The sequence below is a fragment of the Brachyistius frenatus genome, unplaced genomic scaffold (assembly GCF_029030835.1).
Source record: "Brachyistius frenatus isolate BFR_SWC_R1_liver_20210118 unplaced genomic scaffold, ASM2903083v1 Contig_107, whole genome shotgun sequence".
NCBI lineage: Eukaryota > Metazoa > Chordata > Actinopteri > Embiotocidae > Brachyistius > Brachyistius frenatus.
Genome location: NW_027210706.1, coordinates 647071 through 663010, shown reverse-complemented (window position 1 = coordinate 663010; position 15940 = coordinate 647071). Strand labels below are relative to the sequence as shown.

Here is a 15940-nt window from a genome sequence, read left to right as displayed (position 1 = left end):
TTTCTCTAGCTACAATGAAAGAAATTCTATCATTATTCTACTTATTATGAATTGTTTATAATAATGTAAAAGCATATGTTTGTGTGTTCAGGAGATGACCCACTCCTGGCCTCCACCGCTCACAGCCATACACACTCCGGGGAAAGCTGATCAGACCAAGTTTCCCATCCCAAACAAGGTTAGTATTCACTTTCCTGCCCCACTCCAAACACCTTTAGTCACCAAAGTAAAAGCATTGTGTCTGTTCACATTAAGCCTTAATAGAGCATGTTCATTATGGATCACAGGCCTCGTAATGTGTGCTTTCTTAAATGTTGTTGTCATGCTCTTCATGTTGTTGGGCTCTGACATATTTTCTTGTATTTGTGTGCGAGTCAGTGAGTGGTGGATAAAGATAGGACCCAGTTGAAAATGTTTCCTTAAACTTCGACACTTAATGGTCGATTGAGATTCTCATCAATCAACTAATATATAGCATTGCTACAGCATTGCAAAAGTAAGAAATTAATGTATCAGAGAAATTTTAATTGTGCAGGTTTGCTTTACGCCTACAAGCAAATCAAAAAATGTTGGCATTTCCATTGGAATAAATTGTTTTCACATTAAAGCCATTGTAAATGTTATTGTGACCAGGCCTTCAGTATAAAAAGTATCTTATTAAAAATGCTGCGCCATGTTTGACTCTTTTCAGTCATCACCAAAAACAGTTTATTAAGGCCTTTCCATTTTCTACTTGAAACTCTTGGTATTGGTCCCTGTGCCATGCAAGAATGATTTCCTGGTCATAAAAAAATTAAAAATAAGTGAATTGTAATAACAGCTAGAGCTGAAAGTCATTTGGAGAAAGACAAAATTTCCTCACCAGAAATTGCAAGGAAATGATATTGTATTATCACCCACGCAGTTTGTTCCTCCGGTGATGTTTCAGAAGTGAAGTTCAGAAACAACAACTGAATCACAATAAAAGCAGAGACTTAACAATTCAGACCGTGGATGTAAGAAAATGTTCACCTGCTCCTACAAACGAAACCAAAAATGTTTTATGATGCCTTGTAATGCAAATAATGGGGATATTTGTCAAATTAAAACCAGCAGAAGTGTCACATTCAACAGTTCTACCTGAAATGCCAATAATATTCTGAGTGAAACAGCAGGTGATACATTTTCCACTGCTGTGCGCTTTTATGAATCACTTTTAATATGTAAAACGACTCATTGGTGGTGACACAGAGGCAGTAAATCTGACCCAGTTGTTAATGAATTAGGAAGGACTGTTGTGGCGCTTTCAGCCCCCAGCGTCACACTAATCCTGCCAGTGATTTTTAAGAATGAGGTGGAGCGTCGACGCGGGGAGATGAGAAGATCTGAACTCTGTGTAATAGCGTCTTTGTACCGCTGTGAAATCAATAATGACATCTGTTGGTTTATTCATTCAACTCATCTCCCTCTGGCTTTCTCTCCTCTCTCGCTCTCTGTAGGAGTCACAGCATGTGACCTCAGGCTACAACACCCAGAGTAAGTTTCCCAGCGTAAACACTCACATACAAGCTCAACGATAATTAACACTAGAGAGGCCATAAAGGCAACACCACCCAGAAGAAATGTGAGAAAGCTGCTGATGTTCAAATTAATTCATAGCCATTGGGGAATGATCATCAGAAAACCTTTGCTTTTATCTTTCTGTGTTCATCTGAACAAGTCATCCAACAAACATGATTAAGTGGCGAGTGGAGCGCAGACTGTTGATCAGCTTCAGTTAGAATTGGGCAATATGGATAAAATATTCTGTTACAGTATATGTTATTTTAGAACATTAAACCCTTATAAGGAAGCTTTTTTTGTTGAAAACGTATAGTCTTTGTTTTTTTTAGACTCCATTTACACGTTTAACAAATACACACACATCTGGATAAACCTAAAACCTCAGCAGAAGCCCATAGATCAGATGTCATTATGTAGATAATGTATCCATATACAATTCACACGGCAATACTTGCTGTAAATAGTCCTTAGTACTCACAGATTGAGAATGTACATGCAGATACCGTATCACCTTTGTGGGATGTGCCATATTACAGCATGGCTTTGGTCAGTTCAAATGGTCCAAAAAAAACAACTTGCGTGCTGCTTTTGGATATGATAATGAAAAAACTGCCAAAACTAAGCAAAAAGAAATTAAATTTCAGAGATAAACAGAAAATTATTTTCTGTTACATTATACACTCTATATATAATTTCTGTAAGTGATGTGTCATTTGAAGAGTAAATTTGTATGTGTTAATTTGTAAGTATCATGTATCACTGATACATATCTGATGTTTTAAACAAACCAAACAGATGGAAAAAAAATTCAGAGAGTTTGAGAGTCCTTTATTGTGGAGAATAAACATAAATGTTTTTGGAGTCAAAACTTTCATGAACCAATATGACAGCCATGTTGACATATCACTGCAACAATCAGCAGTGGCCAATGAGGTATATGTATATATTTATGTGAATATTATGACATTGGTCTGGGACGTGCTCAGCTCTTTTCATTTGTCCCTTCCTCCCTGGTGAATTGTCAAATTTCCATTTCTCGTAGACTTTTTTCAAACTAGTGACTTTTGTCTCTGAGCCCAAGCACAGATAACCCCTGATGGTATAATGTGAATCAAGATTATGTGGAAAAAAAGGTAGAAAGTGAAGTTTTACAGATTTGGGGACTTTACCCTTTAATGAATAAAAGAGCTAAAGGGCAAGTTATTTGCGCTAGAAGTGCATGTGTGGCCAACATTCTGGTAATTCAGTGAAAACAAACTCCTCTCAAGCCATAAGGGGTAACTATCTAAACATGCATATGTGTATAATAAATCTAGACCAACTGGTAGAATCTCTTTTGTCTTTTGATATATATACATGTAATTATATCAGTTGGGATAAGATCATCAACAGCCTTTCTAAAGTTATTGATCTTTGTTAAACCCACCCTGTTGTGTTTTCAGATGTTTGTGCTGTGTATATAAAGTTCAAATATTTCCCCACTGGCAGACTTTTATCACTTGTATGAAAAGAAGAAATAATACAGACTAGAATATAAAATACAGTCCAAAGGGTTATATTCTAAAAGTCTTCATTTCCACTAAGAAAATTAATCCTCAAGTTTTTGTTAGACAATGTTATTCAGTTTGAATTTGATTGCAAACGGACATTTATGTGGTGTTTTTACTTAAAATCCTGCTACCAAAGCAAAAAACTGCACACAGTCATTAAATAACACTGGAGCGGATTGTCATATTTTCCAATGTAATAATACTACAAGTCTACAGTGATGTGAGTTTGGCTTCATGTCAAACAGTAACCACACACACACACACACACACACACACACACACACACACACACACACACACACACACACACACACACACACACACACACACACACACACACACACACACACAAACCACAGCACATGCAAAACAGTGATACGGTGATTGAATGTCCTCTGTTGTGTTGCAGAGCGATGCACTGTATCAGCTAACAAGCCTGCTGCTAAACCTCCAACTGCACCACAGAAGTCGTGAGTATTTCTATCTCTCTCTCCCTGACACACACACACACACACACACACACACACACACACACACACACACACACACACACACACACACACACACACACACACACACACATAAACTGAGAATTTCTTGCCTCAAGGTAAAATTAAACTTGACTCTTGGATGAAATTCACTGGTGGTAGGAGGAAAAAGAAGATTGTGTGGATCAGAGCGGGAAAGTGTAGCTACATTAATTTAACGTGAGCCAGGAGCGTATTGCAACATCTCTGGCAGCAGCCCACTCCACATCACTCACAGAGCAGTACAGCAGGAGTCATGGCAGAATGAGACTGGAGATGCAGAAATCTTGGCTTGTAAAGACTAAGAATAAGTCCTTGTAAAGACTTTTTCTGTGCTTGACTATAGCAAGCTTGATGATTTTGTTGTAGATATTGTCGACACCTTTAACAGGAATTATCTAATCAGAGTTTAGGAACTGTAACGAAGCACCACAGGACATTATATTTTGTAAAACCAAAAACGCAAGAGAAAAAGTGAAATACAGACAGACCAGAGCATTTTTCCTGCTATCTGACTGACTGCTAAAAGTCACGTCACACTGCGTGGGAGCCACAACCCTGCCTGCTATCAGCGCTACTAAAAATACATTAACATCAAGTAACATCTAGGCTAACATCTGTCCTTTGGTTGATTTGGATTTAGGGTTGTAAGGAAATATTTATCTCTTGAGTATTGTGATATCATGTTTTTTGCATTAATTCTCAAAAACACTGTATCAATTTTAAATGTATAGTTTACAGGTAAAGATTTGTGGCAGACAGTGCTTTGTTTTGTGCTGTTAAACTCAGACCACTAGCAGTTTTACAATTGACATTTCCACACAAGCATACCAATGTAAACTAAGACAGGAAATAGTGTTAATCAAGTGCTACATACTACGACAGTTTTCCCAAATTTTATAAAAGAAAAAAAAAATCACATTGCTTACGGGACTCCAATATATCACAACCCATTATGATATGTCTTGTATCCCCACATTCTTGTCAGTACACAGGCATATTTGAATTTGGTGAAGTTGACATTTCAACAACTCCAGCCAAACACACCTGAAACATATTCAAGATAGCAATACTTTTGCCAGACATACTGGCTGGTCCTTATGCTTCAAGTTTTTCTCAAACCCTGCTGATGTTAGAACAAAAAAACATATAGTTGTCTTAAATTTTTTTTTTTTTTTTACATATTTTTGATGTATTTATCCTTTACCTAACTAGAAAGGGTCCCATTGAGATACAATATGTCTTCTACCTGGGAGTCTTGGTTTAGATGGACATGAAAACAACTGAATAAAGTTCTATATGAAAATACAAATGGAAACAAGTAACACCATTACCAAACTACCATAAACTGTATGGATGATGACAAGATTGTTTCTCACTTTTCTGTGCCCTGACAGAAGAAATAAGGCACATTTTCTGGGTGCTGTTCCAAAATGGGAACTCTTCCAATTTTCAGCTGTCTGAACGCATGATTTGCTATTTTCCAGCAAGCTATTTAGCTAACTAGCTAGCTACCGCTGATAAAAGCTCTGCCACTGTAAATTTGATGTGCTGTGTGAGAACAGAAACTCTTGGCAGGCACAAACAGCAACAATAAATAGGATGAGGTTAGCAAACAGTCCTTTATCCAAATAACACAAAGTGCTCTGGGTTTGAAAGGATACAAATTTGACCTAAACTGGAGACTTGTATCTTGTTGCACTATCAGACTATTATCTAAATTCAATGTTATGACTTCAAACATTACCTTTTGGTTGGCTTCCAACAAATGATGTGCCTCTTTTAGGTTAATTTCTTTATCTCTGGAAGAGGATTTTTACCCTGTCTGCTGCCATATTATGTGTCATATTAGTACAATATGAGAACTCCTGTGTTACTACATCAATTGATAGTCCTCAAGTGCTAAGTGCAATGCATTATTAGTACGGTTCGTTAAAAGGCTAATTTAAAAACAGTAGTAAAGAATACGTGGGGAGTGTGGTGTCAAAAAACAGGTTTTTAAAAGTCAAAAGATGATGCAAACATGCTGCAAGTTAAGAAAAAGTCAAGGCAATCTTAGAAGTTAGCTGTAATTCAGCTGGAAGGTTTGATTAAAATTACAGGTCAGAATGTAAATTCTCATTTTCTCCACTTTGTTGAATAGTTAATTATATCTCTATTAGGATGTCTGTCGGAGCTGTAGTGCTTTTTGTGCGTTATTACACTATTTTGCCTCCAAAGCTGATAAGTCGATTCTGTTGATTTCATGTCCTGAGGTGTATTTTTTCTCCATCTTGTATATAAACATAAATGCTGCCTTGTTTACTGGGGTGAAATTATTGTTATTGGTTAAAAACAATGCCTGGTTTACTGCATCCATTAGACAATTCTGTTTTTACTGTGAGGCTCAGAAGCATAAAATGTTCTAGATAATGAATAGGCCTACCTTGTTTTATTCAAGAATAATTGAGCTGTTGAGGCTAATTGCTGTATTCTTTGCTGAGTGTTTCCTATGTCCGGCATTACAGAAAACTCATCCAACAGTAATCCCTCTCAACTAGGCTCTATACAGGAAAAACAAAGAAACTTTTGCTGTTTGTTTTTTTTTATTATTTATTTTATTTTATTAGAGTAATGAAAAAAACAAAAATCTACTTGAAGAGTTTCATTACACTGTGATCCAGTCACATGAAGTTCAGACAAGTGCATGTACAAAACACAGCGGAAGAAGTGAGTAAAACTCTCCTGGTGAAGTCAGTTTTTGAGTCTTACTGCCATAGAAACCCAGAAAATGTGTCACTTCTTTGTTTTATTAACACAAAGGGCTCTAACGTAGTGCTGAAGTTGTTTCCCATGTTGGTCCAGCTCCTGAAACAATATGTCGAAGCAGGACCCTGTACTGTGGAGGACCATATATACAGCAAGGCACTATCAATGCCAGGGTTATAGGTCCAATTGCCTGTGGTCTTTTTAGGGTGTTAAGACTGCTGTTAAATACGTACTCCTGAGAAACAGATGACTGGTAAGAGGAAAACATGAAGTTGGTTGCTAGAGTGTCATTTTGTTGTCACCTCATTATGATATTTTTATTCCCACTTAGAGCAGCTCAACAGGATATAAAGTCAACACTGACTCATTACTTATAAAGTTGAAATGGCGAACATGTTAGCAGACCATTGCCTATATATAATGTCCTATTTTCACTCCCCTTCTTGCACTGTTTTGGTCTCTGAGGGAAATAACTGGCTCTCGAGCTGCTAAATGCTCCACTGTATTCACCAGCTATAGTCGCTAACTGTGTCTGTCTGCTATTGGTGCTCTGTGATTCCAGGCAGGTAGTGGCTTATCAAAATAATGTTTTTTTAAAACAAAAAAAACAACAGGCAACAGGATACCGGGTTAATCAGAACAGCGAGACCGCAACAAGGGATCAAACTGTTTCCCAGAAAAACATTCTGGCACAGAGATGATATACTGTATGTATTTTATTCTATATTCTTTGACCTGAGCAGATTGCATTAGCAGTGATGCCAATTACAGATACTCATAAGTTATTCAAAGATGGTTAAAGGGGAAATGTTCAATATAGCAATGATTCCTGAGCACCAAAACAGAGTTTAATTTTTTTTTTTTTTTTTTTTAAATGAAAGGATGATACATGTTAAGCACAGTAGGAGAAGAAGCAGAGATGCTGTGAGCTGCTTCTTCAGCTTTAGTTTGTCCTCTAAGCCAGCCAGTTCATGCATACATTTGATTTTTGCAGCCAGAGTAGATGTGCATCTAAAGTTCTTCACAGTGGAGTGTCGAGCAATTAGTCATTAGCAGAGTGTGGCTTTGATTTGGCTTCGGAAAATATTAACATCCTCTCAGACAAACTTCCACAAGAAGTGGAGCTCTACCAGCACTTTACTTTTAGTAATAAAAGACTCCATTTTATAAAGGTAATTAAGAGCATCTGCACCTAGTTGAACTTTGATGTTGTGCTTTCGAAGCTCTGGAGGTCATAGATTCGTCAGTCCATAACTCATTTATATCTGACTGGTTCCTTCCTCGTACATGCTTCTTCTCCCTTGTGCATTTTATTCATTTCCCTGCCGTGCTCTTCTTCCTCTCCCTCTCCTCATCCTGCCACTCGCTCCCCTTCACTTCCTCATCATTATCATCTCCATCTCCATCTCCATCTCACTCACTATCTCCCTCTCTCCATCTGTCCCTTCTTATGAAATAAAATATGAATCCATTATTCATTCATTCAAACATATCTATCATCGCCGTGTGCTGCACCGTGCCCCTTATCTGCAAAGCTTTTTCTTATTGTGCTTCAGTTATTCACGACTCGTACGGCCCCATCTGAAAACACCACAACACTGGGGAGTGTTTTTTAGCGGTGCAAGCACTGACAAGAGTGGTTCGTGAGGCAGTAAAAATCCCTTTAGGGGATTCCCCTGTCATAACAATAGCAGTGCCAGCTTAAAATAACAGTAGTTTGTGCGGAGGGTTTATATAAAGCAATAAAACATGGGAAGATGCCAATGCACAGCACATAAATACTGAATAATTTGTGCGGTAAGGAACAGGTGATGGAACGAGGGTGGTCAAGTTATCGACTGTGCCTTGTTTATCATTTTGCAGCACACTGTACATTTATACTGTCGGAATTTGATCTGTAGCATGGAGAGTAAAACAAACCCAACTAATAGAAGGAATGACCAGGTTCTTTTTCCAATTAAAAGCCTCTTAAAACATCAGTGCACAATCCTGATGTACGGCCAAATCTCGGCCGACCACGTCGTCCTTGTTTCCAAGGAATTCTTGGCTGTAGGTCAGCAGTTGTCAGACAGAAAGTTTCCAGGTGAAAAAACAATCTGGCTCTTTTCTCCCAGCTCTCAAAGTCAAACATCTGGTGGGTATTTCAGAGGTGAATGTCTGCTTCTTCATCCCCCAACATGAACCACCAGCGCTCCTTTTGCTGTGTAATTAATACATTCACTAGAAAGGCTCTTCAAAGGGAATTGCAGATCACAACTTGCCATATCTGACCTAATACAAGCAGACAGGAGGTCATGGCTGCAATAACACGTCCCTTTGTCTCTCTGCAGAATGTTGGAGGATGACCTGAAGATCAGCAGTGATGAGGAAGATGCCGAACAACAGGTGAGCTCCCTTTGCACTCCATCTCATTATTGCATTATCGCTCATTCTGGCTTTTCCTTTATTTATATATCTACTAACATACTTTACATGAAATTCAACTGTGACATTTACTGACACTGGTGCTGCGTGTCAATAATCAGCTAAATCTTTATTTTATTCTAAATGAATGAGAAGATGCTTCACACGAATGACCTGCCTCAGGTCGTGAACAGGAATGTACAGACAAGAACACTATTTGCAATTAAAATGTTGTGATGTCAACTCTAAGTGGAAGTTATTAAATCATTGCAGGAACAACCGAAGAACATTAAAAAAAAAACAGCCAAGAAACAAAAAACTACCCAGAACTTAGATGTTTATACTTAAACTATAAAATAATTATGATGCAAATGTTACCGTGTAAATACTGTTAGGAAGGGCTGTCTTTCAGCTCCCCATCATTTTCTGGAACTATCTTGTAGGGCTGAGATTGGGTTGAAGTGTTTACTTTGTAGCAAAGTGACACATTTCCATAAATTCACTTTTTTTTAAGAACAGAGGAATTATACATGACTGTGTAGTCAGAAAGGACTGAGCTGACGTGTTTTGGTTCCCACTGAAAGTGGTTTCCATTACCCGCTGACAAGTGTCACACAAAGCACATTCCCTCGAATCAGATTATCTTTGTTTGATTTGTTGCAAAGAACTAGTTATGTATGGCAGTAAGGACAGATTATTGTTATCCATACACAAGTTTTACCATGTGCCTCATGTGAAAGGCACCACTGGTCTGATGTCAGACGTGGAAGGGTGATGTAATGTGTACGTCACCAAAATAATGATAAGTTTTACAGCATTTAAAATTATAATCAAATACGTATTCAGAAAAAGCTATTGAAAATTATTACATAAAATGTCATTAATATGATGCACTAAAAAGTAAACAAGTTTAAAAAAAAAAGTCCAAACATGAAGTTCAAAGTTTTCGACCTTGAGAACGGCAGGTCCATTTGGCAGTGTTTCTGGAGCTTTCACTCAGATCACATGACCTTCTTCTGCATATGAAGTTGCAGTTATCATGGAATAGTAGAAGTTTAAATTCACAGTTTCTCTGAGTACTTTAAGGATTGTTTGACCATAGTTGCTTATAACGTTGTGTAAACTCCATTTTTGGATGATGATCATGCGACATCAAAGCTACTTAATGGACGTTGTGGTGAGATTGTTCTTGCAATTAAAAAGTGATTATGAAATGGAAACTGTAAATATTAAAGCTGTACATAAACATGCAGAAAAGTGACATCAAATGTGATGTGCATCAAGATAAAAAATGATTTCAAAAGCGTTGTAATACTTTTAAATGTAATTATTGACTAATAATCTAAAGAGAGATTAAGGGAATTTAATGATCTCATATTTCTTGCTTTATGTTTTAACGCATAATTGAAATGCTAATTGAATTAATCAATTTATGATAGCTTTTTATGTGGATCAATTAATTAAATGATTATAATTGAATACAGTAAGTCAGTAAGTGATGTGGTGGCACACTGTACAGTCATTTTGGATGCAAAAAAATCCCCCTAAAAAACTTAGCGTTTTATTTAAAGGTAAAAATTCTGCTGCACGACCTCATGTTTACAGATCTTGGAGCAATGATGCATCCTGTTGCGTTTTATTCAGAGGGGGGTGTATCACAATGCTTATTCAGTGTCCACTGACTAAAGAGGTTGTCACTCTGGGGCACTTTGCACATGAGCTGTGCAGTGGTCCTGCTCTTCTTGTCTTGTTTTTCTGTATGAAAATTGGCATGGTGGCCCTTTCTCAGCTAATCACTGTCATCATGCACTAATGATGCCAGATATGAGTTCAAAGCAGTCAGTGGGGGTCGTGCTGCTGCCCCCTCCCCCACTGTGCAGACAGATATCAGCGCTCATCAAAGAGTCTGCGAGATATTTTGTGTTAATGAAGAGATACCGATTCCTCTTATCCCATTTTAACTGGCCTTCTGATTTTATAATCACCATGATGGTAGATATTATAATTACAAATGATGGCAGGTCATTTATAGTGGTTTTAGTTATTATAATTATGCTGAAGGTAGATCTGTTAATTACAGTTAGTGTGCTTTCAGAATTGTAGTGGCCTCCTTAATCACAGGGTTTATACAGTACATGATTACTCTTAGTATTCGGATGAATAGACAGGATAAAATAGGATACATACAATAATGTTTCTTCTTTGTCTGTATTTCACTTTTCTGTCTGAAAAACATAATTTTTCCTTTATTTCTTGCTGTATCACTGTATGATTTGGGTTGCACGTTGTAGTCGCTGGCTTAGTAATACCATGCTGTAGTAAGAGGTATGTGTTTGGATGTCAGTTGGTAAAATCTTAGTTTCCATTTCCAAACAATGCGGTTGAGCTCAAATTTGTACACTTTTTTTTGTTGGGACTTTAAAGGACTAAAGTGTGGGAATACATTGATAACATTATAAACAGATCCAACTGGGGACACAAACTGCAGATAATCAGACAGGTTGTAAACAAGTAGGGCTCGGTTTGATATCATCATGGTACTGATCAAAGTATTTTGATTCTATCTACTGTCAAAAATGACTTGTTGCTCTGCACCAAATTTCAATACTCAGGTTACATCCATACTAATACATGTTCATTTCTAAACATATTGTTACATTTACATAGGAGTAAATCTTGTCATCAGTAAACTCACTCAGTTTCAACTGAGGTCAATCTTACAGTAGAACACCTTATTTTTACTTGTTTCTAACTAGTTTTTGGCCTGAGTTTCATGTGCTGCAGTAACTGGAGGCCTCTCTGTGTTCAGCCAACAAGCTAGCATCTAATGAAAGCCTGTTTGTGAAGCGGTTTTAGAGCTTTTTAATTGAAAGCATTTTATTTACAGCAGCAGTGAGAGTGAACCAAAACAGATAAATTACAGGTCAGACAGCTACATAATGAGCTGAAACTTCCCAATAAAACATCACTATGAATGACAGCTCTCATATTACATAATTGTCATTTGACACAGTATGATTATAAAACATTCAGACTGTAACGGGTTTAGAAACCTCACATTAATCGCTATTCCAGTGTTGCCAAGTAATTGGTGAGCACAGCTTTTGGTGTGTGTGTGAAGGAATGATATCTGGAAATCGTACTGTGTTGACAAGACTTCTATATGTTGTCACTGCACTCAAAGATTGATTAAATAAAATAAAAAAAAACTATTCAAACAACAAAATAATAGCAATTCAACTTCTTAACACCACACCAGTAAGCTAAAATGTAAGGGTGTTGGTGTGCCTCCTCATCATTGCATTAGGTAATTGCCTCAGATCACATTTGATTGGAAAAATGTACACATACACCTTTCAAATAGTTTTATGATAAAGGGAAAATAGAGATTTTGGAATAAAAATAAAGAACATACTTGTTATATGCCAGGAGGTAACTACAAGGAGGCAGGAGTGGATCTTGGAAAAGAGTATTTTCTATTTCACTACGGGGATCAGAGTGTCTCCCAAAAATGTTGAAATATTCTCTTAAATCTTCACCACACATTTTTTTCCACTGTGTATTTTTATCTTCTGGTCCATCTCTGTGCAGCACAGACATGCAGAGTGATTTACATAAACAGAGAGGGAAGTGAGAAAGAAAGAAGTAAAGAAGTTAGTGGGACAGTGAGGGAGACAGAGACAAAGACAGACGAGACAGACTGATAACAACACAGACAAAAGGCAAAGATAAAGAGAAAGAGAGATGGAAGGAAAACCAGAAGACTGAGCGAGAGGCTCTGCAAGAGGTGGAGAGAGAGAGAGAGAGAGAGAGAGAGAGAGAGAGAGAGAGAGAGAGAGAGAGAGAGAGAGAGAGAGAGAGAGAGAGAGAATGAATTCAGTGGCATTTTCCTGTGCATGCTGTTAACAGGCTTATAGCAAATGAGTGCATGGTGTATTATCAAGCTTTTATAGCCTGAAGTAAAACACTACACACACACACACACATTCATAATCAAACACACCCTCACACACAGACAAGCACATACAGTGTATACTTATACTCACAAGCATTTACGCCAGCAAAGGCATAAATATAAACACATGCTGACAGTGTCTCTCTCTTTCTCTCTCCCTCTCCCTCTCTCTCTCTCTCTCTCTCTCTCTCTCTCTCTCTCTCTCTCACACACACACACATTGCACACACAGATGCACACTGTCATTAGTATGCTGTGGCACAACGCTGTGAGGGCAGCAGAGGAGTATGATGAATATGTTTTTGGCACAGAGCGAAAGAGACAGAGGAGAGGAGGGAATGGAGAGAAAGAACAGAGGAAGAGGGAGGTGGAGGAGAGAGGAGAGAAGAGGAGAGGAAACGAGTGATAGCAGGAAAGAGAGATGTTCCTAATGACTTTAGAAAGTGACAGAAAAACAGCAACCCCATTACCACTGCAGGAGTGTCCTTTGTCTCTATCTCGCTGTATTTCTCTCTCTTCTCTCTGCACGCTTGTGATGACAGATCACCTTGGTCAGAGCAAAGTCAGGCTTAAAAGTTCAATCTTTATATAAAAGCACAGCTTCAGCTGGTACAAATGCCCAGCACAGAAAGGGGAGCGTGGTCATGTTGACTACACACCGTGGCTAACTGCGAAAACATTATTCGTATGTGTGCTGTTACATGTCGTAAATGTGAGAAAATGTCAGCTGTGGAGGTTCAAGATACATCTACGGATTAAATCAGTCTTAAAGAAATAAACATAATAGCCTCGAGGATGTGCTTGAGGAAAGTGGTCGACGAAGGTGGTAAGTGCTGTATTCATCCAACCGCATCTAATTAGGACTGCTGTTGATAAAAGTCCGTCAAGTCAACACAAAATTTAAACCAACTTCAACTGGATACACATAGTCAGAGATTTTGGCTTATCACAATCGGAAAAGCAGAGACGTTACGTAAAACATTAACAATGGCTCTGTTGTGTTCAAGTGGGGCAGTGAGTCAGCATAATCAGTTCCAGGATACTGAAACAGGTAAATGTTATTCATCAGGCAAACCTGATTTATTTTTATTTCCTTAATCTAGACATTCTCTTCTAACTGCAACACGTCGTAGAACTTGTCCTATGAAACGTGAGTCTAAGCAGTGATTACCAAACGTGAGTCAGGTGGGTCATGCAGTGGATCATTTAGTTTTTCTTACAAAATTGCAGTGATGTTGACAGATTTGGCTCTTGGTCTCCACCAGGGATTTAGTTCAGAGCACGTAAACGAGCGTGCACACGAGTGCGCTCACGGGAGTGTGCACAGTTAAGCTGTGGCTTCCTATTTTAAGATTGTATACTGTTCCTTCAATAATCGATAATGTAAATTTAAAAAAAAGTTCAAAATATACTCCTGCCATTTTTATTAGTTGTCCTTGATTACGCATCAAAGTGTTATTGTCCAATATCAGTCCCAACACGTCCGTGCAATAAAAGCCTTGTTAAAAATGCTTTTGTCTACCGAACGCTACGGTGTTTAATTTGAAATGGATACAGGACGTATTAAGTTTGTAGTAACTGAATGGTGCAATAATTTTAACAGACAAGCAGGTGTGGGTCAAAACGAGGCTTCAAGTTGATGTGAATCAATCAATCCACTTTAAATGTCAGTATGACAACATTGACCAATCCATTTGTTTTTATTGACTCTCTTGCATTTCATACGCTTTAGATGTGATTGGGTCTTCAAGTTCTTAAAACATGTAAATTAATTTGATTATGGGAACAGTGAACATGCTGTTTCCTCATTTGGAGAAAAGAAGCACCAAGGTGCTGTTCGGGTTCGGTCTAGCAGCACCGCACCTTTAGTCTCTACTTAGTCTGAACTTGTTGAGATTTGTGAGGTTTGTTACTTCCCAACAATGCTACGTTCTGCTTTTAGTAGACACTAAAAAGCAAGTGCACAACGTGATTGGTTGAAGACTGCTCCAACAGTTTCAAAATTAAGCCGAGGTCCACGCCCATTAACCAATCTCCACTGACCTTTATGTTCCCACAGTGACCTGGTCTGGTCATAACAGGCTATCCACACAATGCATTCTGGTGATTGGAGTAACTGTTGACAGTGTTTCTTGGTATTGAGGTGAGCAGGGCTGACCTTTCACCGGTTCACCGTCTAAAGTATATAGTTATCGCCCGACTCCAAACCACAGTTTTGGTTGGTTCGACTGTAACGGCAGAAATGTATCATAAATAAAGAAAAATGTGAAATGTGTTGATTGGATGTTTGTAGAGAAGACAAGGGCGGTAGAACAAAGGTCAAAACACTCCATGGAGTGGGACTTAAATTAAAGAAGCTCAAGCCTGAGTTTTGGAATAATTATCCTTATTGTTGGCTGTGGTAATTTCCGTTAAGATTTATTGTCTGTATAATCACCAGTTTTGCTAAATTGCTGCTATGATGCAGAACACGCACCTCATCATGTGTTTGCTCTTGGGGTGATTATAGGTATTGCTTCTCAGAGCTCCGATTATGTCCAGTGGCATGAACTCTGTATTATGCACACAAATTATGTCTGTCACAATACAGTAGGATCTGTACTATGTTCTGCTAAGAGCAGCATAATGTATCCAGGGAAAAAAAAAAAAAAGAAAAAGTGCAGAGGCTACTGATAAATCTTAGAAAAGAGATAACATGTAACAAAGAACCAGCGCAAACTACACAGTCAGCACAAACTATAGCAAACATGGGTGTGTGAGGTATGGAGAGGCATCGATCGATGAGTTCAAAAGGTTACTGAGTAAATGGAAGGGGTTAAAGTGAGTACATGGGCTTAACAGCATGTGTGAAACCAAAACGTGTTCATTTTGTCTTTTACCCACCGTATATGATCGGTATTGGATGTCTCAAACTGACTCAGGAAAGAGGCGAGGATGACCGTCCAGGACAGATTAAAGATCAATCATATTTGTGAGCTCAATCAAAAGTCTTTGAGGATGTAAAACTCTTCAGTGGACTAACTGTGTCAAATCCAACTGGCAACCAATGGAAAGATGCTAAAATACGGGCTCTGGAGTTTCTTTGTTTTTGCACAAGTGAAAATCCAGAAGCTGCTTTATTTTCAGCAATGCAACCTCTGCGCGAGAGTTGCATCAGAAATTCAGGAATTTCAACTCGGCATTCAGGTGTTAGAAATGCTTTACAAAGTCTCTCA

General features: G+C 38.1%; 1 protein-coding gene across 1 annotated transcript in view; it reads left to right on the top strand.

The window, feature by feature from the left end:
• Positions 1-15940, top strand: part of aff2 (AF4/FMR2 family, member 2) — a 149274-nt gene that overhangs the window by 80150 nt on the left and 53184 nt on the right. The window contains exons 6-9 of the mRNA XM_069712187.1: positions 92-178; positions 1479-1515; positions 3502-3562; positions 8698-8752. Of these exons, the coding sequence (XP_069568288.1) occupies positions 92-178; positions 1479-1515; positions 3502-3562; positions 8698-8752 (240 nt within the window). The remainder of the gene's footprint in view (positions 1-91; positions 179-1478; positions 1516-3501; positions 3563-8697; positions 8753-15940) is intronic.